Consider the following 13,092-nt stretch of genomic DNA (forward strand, 5'->3'; position numbering starts at 1 on the left):
ATCCTTCTTCCTTCTCTCGTGCCCCCATCATATATTATTCAACTAGCACAAAGTAAGTTCTCATTATTTGAGTGTAGCTGGAACATAAGGCAATATATCACATTTCATAATATAAGTGAATGAACATTGAAAAATATATATATCATAAAACACGACATATCAACGTTATCATCCACTTATATTGGAACACGTGGTATAACACTTTATATTATAATTTATTGTAACACGCGGCAAATGGCACACTCACACGTGTTACCAAAAGCGGGAAAGCCTTAACTCTGTCAAGGAAATTAAGAAATTATTAGGAAATTAGAGGCCATTGTGTAATTTGTGCTTAGGTTTTTATAACGTTACGCACTCATCACTCCCTACTTGCTTTCATCGGCCGCTACCGCCACCACCACCACCACCAACCTTCTCTGCTCCTCAGCTCCTCACTCACTCCCACTCTCACTCACACTCTCTGGCAAACCACCCCCCCCCCCTCTCTCTCTCTCTCTCTCTCTCTCTCTCTCTCTCTCTCTCTCTCTCTCTATATCTATATGCCAATTATGCATGTATGTTATGCTAATGATCAGTACTCGTGATATTCCAACATCAATTCCTCCTTGATATTATAAGTAAGCATTCGTAAATTGATGTTATAAGAACAGAGCTCAGCTCAGCTGGTGGCTATGGCTCCTGCCCAACCATTCATGGAGGCTGACCAAGACTGTAAACCATTTGTCAACCCAAAAGTTGAACTTGTTGATGATGATACAGAAATCAGGAGGGCTTCCTTGCCAAACTCTGCTTCTGCTTCGGCATCGGAGGGAAAACACATGGCTTCCATCTTCGACATTGATATAATTCAGTGCACAAGTAATCAGGAGCAGCCTGAAACTGACCATCCTGATGCAGATGCAACTGATGAATATTCAAGCTCATTTGACGACACTACGTCTGACACTGGTAGTTTTTCTGGATTTTGTGAAGAAGGTGAAGTGCAGTCCCATTCATTTGGGGACAATACTTTGACATCTGCTTTTGATGCATTTGCGAGTGCATTTCAAACCAGGTGTGTGCCGGCTTCTTCTTCGCTCTTTGTAATTTATTATTTCTAGTTTATATCTAGTTGTGATTTCCATTTGTACCGTGCAAGTCGTAACTCGCATGCTACTTCATACATGATTAACTGCTCCTAGACTCGAGCCTTGGAATGGCACGATGAAACCCTTTGTATTATGCACATCTTGATTTGACAAGCATTTTTAATTTTGGAACAATCTACATTCTAAGTGGTTTTTCCATCTAAAAACAATAGTCAAACATTCTCTTTCTCTCCAATTTTACAAGTATGTAAGCATAGGCATGAGTTTTTGATGCTTCTGTGTCATTTTTTGGGCATGTACTTCTGGGAACTACTATAACCCCTCACGTGAATCTCCCAACTGCCTTTGTTTCTAATTCAGGAAGAAGAAGTTGACAAATCACTGGAGAAACTTTATACGTCCTGTAATGTGGCGCTGCAATTGGATGGAATTGAGAATTAAGGAAATTGAAGCACAAGCACTAAAGTATTCCAGAGACCTAGGAGGAGTAGCATATGGTAAAAAAAGACATACAGGACTCGACCAATTTCCTTTGGAAGAATTTGGTTCAAAGTCATTGCCATGTTGTAGTCAATTCCGCAGAAAGAAAGCTATGAAGAGGAGGAAACGCAAAAGAGTTGAAGACACAACTGATATAGCATCATATATCTCAAATCATAATGTCTTTTCCTATCTTGGTGGGAGCTTCTTCTTTATACTGAAATACACCATGATTTTGCTCATTCACTCTCCTTTACAAAATACACCTCCCGCAATGATATTTATCCTAGCATTCTAATGTATTGCAGAAAATAAAAGATCCGATCATGATGGCACTTCCGTTGCTGATGACTTTAGTAATGCAGGTATAGTTTTTACCTCATTGTTGGCTTGCCTTGCTTGGTATTTCTATGATTGTATGAGTGCTTGCATATGTATAATAGCTGTAGGACTCTTCCTTCTTGCCAATCTTATTCAATTCAGCAGCTTTTTACATTGTGTTCTGATGCTTGTGTATAGTTTTTTCTTTATTCACTTGTTCAAGCATAATTTGTTTCCTTAAGATAGACTCCGAAAAAAAAAAAAAAAAAAAAAAGGACTTATTTTATTATTGTTGAGGGGATAGTAATCGCAGAGCAGAGTGCGGATTACAACGATAAACTCAGCAGTGGTGATAACTGGGCATTCTTTGAGTACCGAGATGGTGACAAGCCTTTGGAGCATGTCCTTTGGAAAATTGAGACAGTGCACTCTCGGGTTCACAAGTTAAAGTATCAAATGGATGTGGTGATGTCCAAAAATGTTGCTAGGTTTTCGTCCAGCGAAAATTTGAGTGTTCTTGTACCCTGTGATGCACAGACCAGCTCTGCACATAGTCCAGAATTGTCTCCTGGCACTGGAGACATAATCTCTGCGGGAGCTATATATACTTCAGCTCAACATGTATCAGACTACAATGTTGGGGATCTCGCAATGCCTGAAAGTGTAGTCTCAAGTTTTGTGGAGGGAATCACTGTTCCTGATATAATTGAAAGCACTGTGGCACTACCGTCTGCTGTTGACGTTACCTTCCATCAGCCGCAGTTTGGAGACTCAAGCGAAGATGTAAGTCTTCCCTACTTTCGCATTTTGTTCCACTGAGTTTAAAATTATTAGTTGAAATATGCAGCAAAAATATTTCTACTATGTGATGATAGATACATATCACATATCAAATACGGTAAAATTGACACAGTGGATGTCATCTCCCCAACAACTACCACATGTGGATACTAATTTTGTTTCAAGAAAGGGCCTAATTGGGAGTTAAAAAGTTACGCCAAACCCGAAATTTTCCCATCATTATAGTTAAGATAATTAATCGATATCGCTAGCAGCTCAAAGTATTTTTATTTGTGCATTTAGTGGTAATATAAAGATACCATTTTAGTTACCTTTTGTTTCCCTGCATAACAGAAACTCATCCCCAAATTTTTGGGCAAGTCCATCAATTACCTTATGGTAGACGGAATGTTATAATTTACAGATTGTGGATAATGTCCTGATACATAACGAGGCGGCTGAAGCAGAGAAGCACACTTTGCAAATGATCAACAACCAACCTAAAGAGGAACATGAGCAACCAGAGAAAGACATACATGAAGCCGTTTTTCCAACTCCACAATCAGACCCTGCTCCCTCGGCAGAAGCTGCTCTTCCTCAGGAGCAATCAACTCTAGAGTCATGCTTGGCTTCAGATGTAAGTTTTCCCAGAAACAAGAGAAAGCGAGGGGAGCGGAAAGCAGGTTCGGTTGTTTGGAGCAAGAAATGCTCGGGCGAGCCTGATAGCCAGTGAGTTTCATTTCCTTAAGTTATGCTGGTTCATGGAACTACATAGACATTTCCCATTATTTTTCACAAGTGGATACACGAGCTAGATTACAGTTACTGTGAACTAGCATTTGCTGTATATAGGGAAGCGGTTTCAGTTCCTAAGTTATGTCGCGGTTTGCAGCATTACCGCATACACATTGTGACAAGCCAGTTTAGTGTAGTTTGACAACTGTGATGCGAAATATATAAGCACACAAATTAAAACCCTCTTTTGACAATTGTAGTATATGAATAAGTAGGAATCGTTCTAGATCGGGGATTAGGAGGGATTGCTAAATCACTTGAAAACTGACTCAAAAACGTAAAACAAAAGTTAAAACACTAAAGTAGACTCAAAGAATGCAAAACTAAACAATAAAACACTAAAACAAACCAAAAGACTCAAAACAGCCCCAAAACACTCAAAACTGCCTTAAAAACACAATCTGGGCAGTTTTGAGCACTTACACTATTTTGGACGAATTTGGGTAATAACTTTAATCAAAACACTTTGAAACACAAACTAAGACACTTTCTAACTAAATTGGACACTAAAGTAAAGGGGGATTTAGTTTTTGACGAAATTAAATAAAATGCACAGATTATAATTAAAACAGATTGTAAAGATGAATTTGATGAAAATATGGATGGAATGCTAGCTAGAAGGTTCCTCTCCACACATGTCACACTTGCATACAAGATGATTTTCAGTTGGTCTTTCGATGAATCATGAAACTCAACACCCCGGGTTAATTAGGTCCGCTTAAATTAACCTTTAAGTTTTCCTTAAGCTAATGAATTGGATGGGACAGCGCATACACAATTCAAAACATTCTCCAAAAGTCCTTTACGTGAAAATCACAATAAAGATACAATCAAAGATCATTAAGCAACATGAAAACTATAAGTATTGACGAGGCATTCGTTACTATGATGAGCATGAAACTAGTGCCAAGAATTCATTTAACGCGATTGTTTATAAGCAACCTCCACTACTTGTGAATATAAGTTTGTAACTATTAGGTGAAACTCACTTATATTCTAGCATCATATTCATGCATGAGAACTAAGCGTGCACTCTCAATAAACATACGCAAATAAGTTATCAATCAAGCAGTTAAACAAATTGAATCCACAACTCATGAAATTCCAACCAAAGGTAATCAATTCATATTGCAAGCATAAACATGGTTTTGAATCACCCCCTAGCTAACTAGGGATTTAGCCTCTCATGTTCACAGAAAGAGAAACAAAATTGAAATTAAACATAAAGAACAAAAGATTGATTACACCTAAAACGCCCAAGGAATCCACTTGAATTTCTGCACGTTTTAAATTCCTCTTTCTCCTTTCTTCTTGCTGCGGCAGAGAAGGTTTATGGTGAGTTTGGATGATTTTCTGGTTTAGGGATGGGTTTATGGGGAGATGGTGGTGCGGCAAGGTGGTGGGATGATGTATGGAGGTGTGGATGGTGGGGGGAATGGATGGTGGTGTTGCGGCAGAGAGTGGAAGGTGGCTGCAATGGATGGTTGTTGCGGACTGAAGGTGGGAGAAGGGATGGTGGCTGCGGCAACAAGGTTTTGTGGCTGAATTATGGAAGAATGAATGAATGAGAGAAGAGCGTAGGGTGTGGCTAGGGTTTAAAATATATATGGTTTCAGAAATAAAACCCTAGCTTATTTTGGTTAATTAAAATTAAATCAAAGGCTTTTAGAATTAGGAAATAAAATCAGAAATTAAAGAGGGAATGGTTGCAAGGTGCGGCTAGGGTTTTAAATTAGGAGAGGAGCATGTGTTTATTTGCACAACCTAGGACAAAACTACCCCCCCTTGCACGGCAAGCGAAGGGAATTAGGGGAAAGGCACGGCAAAGAGGTTTAAGGGGGCTAGGGCCTTTGTTTTGTGTCCTAAAGTGCCTACAAGGCCTTCAAAGTGGCTAGAAAATACGGACGTTTAAGATTAGGAAAGGTTACCAAAACGGGAAACCTAGGGTTAACTTTCCTACTTCAAGTAGGAATCTTTGTTGAAGTAGGATTCCTCGTTTGAGTAGGAATTCATCGTTGGAGTAGGAATTCATCGTTTCTTCAAGTCTTCAACTCATTCATTCCTCTTTTGCTCCGAAAGACTCCAATTTGCATCTTCTTGCACACTTTGGCCTTATAATCTGAAAATACACAAAAGTGACTTTAAACACTAAAATAACTAAGGAAACACAACATAAATGCACGAGAATAAGCTAATTAAGTCGCATGAATATGCTCCTATCAAATTCCCCCACACTTAACTTTTGCTAGTCCTCGAGCAAAACAAAACAACTAAAGAAAACAAGACGAAACAAAACAAACAAAACAAAACCTAAACCTTCCAACGTTTGCCTCAAGGATTTCCAATGAAACATGACATGTCAAAGATCATTACTCACATAGCTTTTAGTCTTCCTTCCCCTCGAGCACATACTTAATCATAGTCACCATTCACTAGTTCGCATTTAATCAATTAAAACACATTTTGAATGTAGTAACATGCCTTAGAGAATTCCCTCAATTCCTCACTAGTTATGCACTCAATTTTCACTCAGATTTTCTGACTACACACCCTACAATAGTTATATGTGAGAAGATTGATGTAAACATGAAAGTGATAGGATACTGTTGGTGATATTTGTACAAGGTTGTGATAGGTTGATATTGTTAGTGAGAAGTGTCTGGGAATCATTGATTGAATGTTGTGGTTGTTAATTGATGATTAGTTAGGAAAATATCGTGTAACTACCCTAGCTTGCAATCTAGTATAAATACTGGATAATTGTGCAAATGCAGGAGCATGATTTGTAACAGAAGTTTGTTAGTAATACAAGAAGAATTATCAGCATATAAGTAAAGGTTAGAACAAGGGTTCTATTATTGGTATCATCCAGTAACAGATCTCCACGTTTCCCTTCTTGTATGACGCGCGCATCTACGCGTGCTAACACCATGGATGCACGGGTAACGATTCTTGAAGGCTCCGTCTCGGAAATTCAATCGTCTGTCGCGACGATCAGTTCGACGATGCAGAATCTGTCCAGCGTGATTGCTTCCATGGAGGCCCGATTCGCATCTTTGGAGACTCATTTCAATGGTGCTGATTGCACTCGGCGGGATCAATTTGACCATGGCGATTCTTCCAATCCAATTGGGGGATCCGAAGATACCTTGCCTGATCCGGTGATTCATATGGGTCAGCGCATTCATCGCCAAGAATCATTTTTTCAGCCTTGACCGCCATTAGTGAAGCTTGAATTTCCACGATTTTCAGATGGTGATGATGCTTTAGCATGGGTCTATCGTGCAGAGCATTATTTTGACTATTTCACCATTGATGATAAGCAGAAAGTGAGAATGGCCTCGTTCCACATGGATAATGAAGCCTTGCAGTGGTTTCAATGGAGAAATTATATCAAGAATTACCCAAAATGGGAGGAGTTTGTTCAGATTTTCTGCAAAGAATTTGGTCCATCAGAGTTTGAGGATTTCACCGAAGCCTTAGTTCAATTGAAGTAGTTGCGTTCTCTCAAACATTATGTGGTGGAGTTCCGCCGATTGGCGAATCGCACTAAGGAGATCAGTCCGGTGATGCTGAGAAGCTGTTTCATTGGTGGGTTGAAGTCCGAAGTGCGTCACGACGTCAAATTACTCCGTCCATCCGATGTTCATGAAGCAATTGCCTTGGCTTTTCAAGTGGATGCCAAATTGGCAGACATCAAGGTTCGGAATTTTTCTAAGAACCCAAATCAAAAATCAAAAATCAAGTGGATGCCAAATTTCCAGCAATTTCACAAATCAAAAATCTTCACCTCTGTTAATTAGTCATAGCTCTTATTCTAGCACAAATTCTAAGCCTAGTAATGTGAGAAAAATGTCTTTTGAAGAACTTCAAGATCGTCGTAAGAAGGGTCTATGCTATTCGTGTCCGGAAAAATGGGTTAGGGGTCATGTTTGTGCGAATCAACAATTGCTGTTATTAGATGTATTGGCTGAACGATCTGTTGATATGGAAGTCACTGATTGTGAGGATCAAGAAGATCAACATGTGGAAATCACAGCTTGTGCAGTCTATGGTATTTCGGCCCCTCAACATATCCAAACCATGAAAGTTACTGGTTTAATAAAAAATTGTCCTGTGATTGTCTTGCTTGATTCTGGAAGTTCCCACAATTTTATTAGCCTATCTGTTGCCAAGAAATTAGGCTGGAGTGTTGATGCCAATAAATCTTTTGAGGTCATGATAGCAAATGGGGGTACTATTTCGAGTAAGGGTTGTTGTTCACAGGTCAAATTACAGATTCAACAGTATGAGTATACTTCTGATTTTTATGTGTTACAACTGGGTGGCTGCGATGTTGTTCTTGGAGCACAATGGCTTAGAACTTTAGGTCCTATTCTTTGGGATTTTGACAAATTAAAAATGGAGTTCAGTTTGGGGCAGAAACATTATTGTATTTCCAGTTATCCTCCCCCCTCACCAATGACAGTTTCAGCATGTCAAGTGGAAAGATTGCTTTCTCAGGGTCCTTTTGGTATGATTCTGTTTTTTGTGGAACTGGAGACACAAGTGGCTGTGGTTGGGACTCTTTCTGACCTTCAACAAACTGAATTAGATGCCTTACTCTCTCAATTTGCTGCTGTATTCCAGACCCCTACCACTCTACCTCCTTCACGATCTCATGACCACCGTATTCCATTGTTGGAAGGCAGCAAGCCTACAAGTGCAAGGCCTTATAGATATGGTCCCTTTCAAAAATCAGAGATTGAAAAATGTGTACAAGACTTGCTCGATTCTGGTTTTATTAGAGCTAGCAACAGTCCATTTTCTTCACCTGTTCTGCTAGTAAAAAAGAAGGACAATAGTTGGCGGATGTGCATGGATTACAGGGCCCTCAATTTGTTGACAATCAAAGATAAGTACCCCATTCCATTGATCGATGAGTTGCTAGATGAATTGTTTGGTGCTCAATTTTTTTCCAAGTTGGATTTAAGAGCCGGGTATCATCAGATCAGGGTTCATCCGAGTGACATTGAAAAGACAGCTTTTCGTACTCATGATGGTCATTACGAATTCCTTGTCATGCCATTTGGACTTACAAATGCTCCGGCTACTTTCCAAAGTTTGATGAATGAGATTTTTCGGCCTTACTTGAGGAAGTTCGTCTTAGTTTTCTTCGACGATATTTTAGTCTATAGTCCTTCTTGGGCAGCTCATTTACACCATTTATCCTTGGTTTTAAGGATTCTTCAGACCCACCAACTCTTTGTGAAGAAGACAAAGTGTGATTTTGGTAAATCCCAAATTGAATACTTAGGTCATGTGGTTTCCAGGGAAGGTGTAGCTGCAGATCCAGCTAAACTTCAATCCATCCAAGATTGGCCCGTTCCTAAGTCAGTAAAGGCTCTAAGAGGATTTCTTGGCCTTACCGGTTATTATAGGAAGTTTATTCCTAATTATGGGAAAATTTATGGACCTCTCACTGTGCTTACAAAGAAGGATGCCTTCAAGTGGACTAATGAGGTAGATGTGGCTTTCTAAACTCTCAAGGCTGTTATGGTTTCGCCTCACGTACTTGCCTTGCCGGATTTTTCCAAGGCTTTTACCATTGAAACAGATGCTTCCAACACTGGGATTGGTGCTGTTTTACATCAAGATGGTAAGCCTATAGCCTTTACAAGCAAGGTTTTAGGTCCTCGAGCTCAGGCCATGTCTACCTACGAAAGGGAAATGCTAGCTATCGTCCATGCAATCAAGAAATGGCAGTCTTATATTCAGGGAACACACTTTATTATCAAAACTGATCATCACAGTTTGAAGTTCTTTTTACAGAATAGGGCACACACCCCGTTTCAGCAGAAATGGATCTCTAAACTTCTTGGTTTTGATTACGAAATACAATATAAACAGGGTTGTGACAATGTGGCTGCTGATGCTCTGTCTCGAATGCATTCTGAGGTAGAATTACATGCCATTTCCTATCCTTATATGGGTTGGTTGGATGATATCCGAAGACATGGGGAACAAGATCCTTGGGTTGTCTCCAAGATTAAAGAATTGTTCTCTCCTGGTGCTACAACTTCCCATGATAAGTACCATTTTGACAATGGCTTTCTCAGATACAAGTGACAAATTGTTTTGGGCCCATCGAGTTGTTGGAGGAATAAGGTCTTCTATGAACATCATTGCACTCCGGTGGCAGGACATTCTGGTTTTCTTAAGACCTACAAACGCATTTCCAGATCGTTTTATTGGCAAGGCATGAAATCCGACATTATGCAATGGGTGGCAGCATGTCAAGTATGTCAACAAAATAAGAATGAGACCATTGCTTCTCCGGGGCTGCTCAATCCTCTCCCTATTCCTTCTACTGTTTGGACAGATATTGCTATGGATTTTATAGTGGGTCTTCCTCTTTGTAAGGGAAAAACTATTATCTTTGTGGTGGTCGATCGTCTTTCGAAGTATGCTCATTTTTTACCGATGTCTCATCCCTACACTGCTCACTCAGTAGCTCAGTTATTTGTTGACCATATTTTCAAACTTCATGGAATGCCCTCAACAATTGTAAGTGATCGAGATCCTGTTTTTCTCAGCTCCTTTTGGAAGGAATTTTTTACACTACGAGGATCTCAGTTGTGTATGAGCTCAGGTTACCATCCTCAAACAGATGGTCAAACGGAGGTTACTAACAGAGGGTTGGAAACATATTTGAGATGTTTTTGTAGTCATCAACCAAAGAAATAGGTTCCATGGCTTCCTTGGGCGGAATGGCACTACAATACTACTTTCCACACCTCTTCAAAGCTTACACCTTATGAGGTTGTTTATGGTCAACCTCTGCCTACTGTGCCTACTTATGAATCAGGAGCAACAAAAATTGATTTGGTCGATAGGAGTTTACAAGAACGAAACAGGATTTTATCCCAGCTTAAAACTAATCTTGTTGTTGCCCAAGCATCGCAGTGAAAGATCTTTTGAAGTGGGTGATATGGTATTTCTCAGATTAGTACCTTATCATCATCAATCTCTTGCTAAGCATCCTTTTCACAAACTACAACCGAGGTTTTATGGGCCATTCAAAGTATTACAAAAGGTGGGATCAGTTGCTTACAAGATAGATTTGCCTGCAAATTCCAAACTTCATCCAGTTTTCCATGTGTCTTGCTTAAAAAAGCAATTGGGCACTGGTCTTGTCCCTGCAACTCCTTTACCGTAACCGAGGACGGCATAGTGGAGGACTATCCCATGGCAATCTTACAACACCGGGTGCTCCGCACTGGTACTTCATCTCAAACTCAGGTTTTGGTGCAGTGGAAGCATCATTCCAAGGAAGATGCCACTTGGGAAGACTTTGCGGCATTCAAACAGAGATTTCCTACATTCCAACCTTGAGGACAAGGTTCGTTTTTAAGGGTGGGGTATTGATAGGATACTGTTGGTGATATTTGTACAAGGTTGTGATAGGTTGATATTGTTAGTGAGAAGTGTCTGGGAATCATTGATTGAATGTTGTGGTTGTTAATTGATGATTAGTTAGGAAAATATCGTGTAACTACCCTAGCTTGCAATCTAGTATAAATACTGGATAATTGTGCAAATGCAGGAGCATGATTTGTAACAGAAGTTTGTTAGTAATACAAGAGGAATTATCAGCATATAAGTAAAGGTTAGAACAAGGGTTCTATTAGAAAGACTAGTACTCACATACGTTATAACAAAGAAAGCAATTTCTGGAGTAATTAGACATGTTAAGATATGATCTCATGAATGGAATGCTACTAATTAGATGCGAGAACCAGTGACACCATATGCTCATACCAAATTCAAACTCCACAATTGAAATGCACAACACTCAAGATAGAAGTCAAGGGTTGTAACGGGGCTTGGGGTATTGGCTAACAAGGAAAGATAGGGATAAACAAAAGTTCTTTAAGCAATAGTGAGCAAAGTAATGAATTAGACACTTAGAATTCACTTGGAATGCAGAATTCAACTTTAAACACCCAAGGGAAAGTCACACAAAACTTAGGGCCATATTCAACTTTTTAGACCCTTTCTTCAACAACCAACACTTGTGAGTTCATTCTCACTTATTTTCAACTCCTTTTCTTTTTTTTTTTCTTCTTTTTCACATTTCTCTTTTTTTTTTTCTAGCCGTGCCTATGGCACACAAACTCACATCAATAATCCTTCCCCCACACTTAGTTTCTGCAACACCTTAATCAAAAGGAATTCATTTTTTTAGTCATGCTTACTATGCTTCAAGAACAAGGGTATGGGTGGTCCTAATCTAGGCTAGGTGAGGATAATATGGGATAACAAAGAACATGGGCTAACACGGCTCAATGGGGTTAACTTAAACACAAAATGAGTTAAGGGCACACGGCTTATTTGGCTTTGATGGTGGTCACTACACAACTTCATCTTGAATATGTGTTATGCAATTCAATAACATGCTTTGAATGAAATGGGCATGAGTTCTAGCATTTGGAACTAAGTGATGAAACGCCTTCTAAGTAGTAACCAAGCAAAGAATAATGAGATCATGCAACGACTTTAGAAAACAATGATGCACAGATTCTTACTCTCCAAATAAACGTTTAGGCTCAAGTCTCATAGGGATGTAGCGTTAGTTTGAGTTCATTCCTTCAAGCATGTTACAAAAACTAATTTTTCTTTGTGATTACATGTGAATTCGTAAAACTATGACTACAACCAAGCATAAACCAAAGAGTATATCAAACGTCCATCCATGTTTGTAACTTTCTTTAACCATCATGCAATTAAAAACCAAATCCTCATCATTGCGTTCGAAGGTACCCTACGACACAATCAAACACACAAAAACAACTCTTTTTGGGTTTTTCAAAACAATTTTTTCAAATTTTTATGGGTTTTTCGGATTTTTAAGTCAACACACACTAAAACACTCTAAAATAGCTTAAAAACACTTAAAAACAGCAAGGAACAACATTGGAAGTTATGGGTGATAAAATCCCACGAATTTGCATCAACAACATTAGTTACCCCCCCCCCCCCCCCCACTTAAATCAAACATTGTCCTCAATGTTTTAAGCCTAAAATCACACCACACAAAAGTAAACACACAAACAGCAACTAAACACACTAAACATGGCAGAATGTAAATAACAAAGAGAAGAGGTTAGGGACGCAAATCTGGTTATGGAGTGTAGATTCCATCTTCTCCTTGGTGATTGCATGGGTTGCCTCCCACGAAGCGCTTGCTTTAGCGTCGTGCAGCCGGACGATGGTGTGCTCATTCCCCATTGGAGGCCACGGCATGCAATGGAATCTCCTCCACAACATGCTCAACAAAGTTCTCGTAGTAGGGTTTCAACCTATGACCATTCACCTTGAATTCTTGTCCAGTTTTCAAACTTTGTATTTGGACTGCACCATGCACAAAAACATTAGTGATAACAAATGAACCAACCCACTTAGAACGTAACTTACCGGGGAATAACCGAAGACGGGAATTGAATAACAACACTTTCTGCCCGATTAAGAAGGTTTTTCCTCTTATCATCTTGTCATGGACGACCTTGGTCTTCTTCTTGTAAATCCGGGCATTCTCATACGCCTCATGCCGAATCTCTTCAAGCTCGTTCAATTGTAGTTTCCT

General features: G+C 39.5%; 1 protein-coding gene across 3 annotated transcripts; it reads left to right on the forward strand.

Annotated features, from left to right (window-relative positions):
• Window positions 1–477: 477 nt before the first annotated feature.
• Window positions 478–3,621, forward strand: LOC137709439 (uncharacterized). Of its 3 annotated transcripts, none has more exons than XM_088689925.1 (5): window positions 478–1,057; window positions 1,452–1,768; window positions 1,880–1,936; window positions 2,197–2,675; window positions 3,097–3,621. In XM_088689925.1, the coding sequence occupies exons 1-5, from the start codon at window positions 675–677 to the stop codon at window positions 3,403–3,405; spliced, it is 1,545 nt and encodes a 514-aa protein (XP_088546051.1). In that variant the 5' UTR covers window positions 478–674; the 3' UTR covers window positions 3,406–3,621. The 3 variants fall into 3 exon arrangements, with proteins under 3 accessions (XP_088546051.1, XP_088546052.1, XP_088546053.1); XM_088689926.1 differs by having other exon boundaries at window positions 2,206–2,675; XM_088689927.1 differs by having other exon boundaries at window positions 3,027–3,168.
• Window positions 3,622–13,092: the final 9,471 nt, after the last annotated feature.

The sequence above is a fragment of the Pyrus communis genome, chromosome 17 (genome assembly GCF_041283825.1).
Source record: "Pyrus communis isolate YQ-2024b chromosome 17, ASM4128382v1, whole genome shotgun sequence".
Lineage (NCBI taxonomy): Eukaryota > Viridiplantae > Streptophyta > Magnoliopsida > Rosales > Rosaceae > Pyrus > Pyrus communis.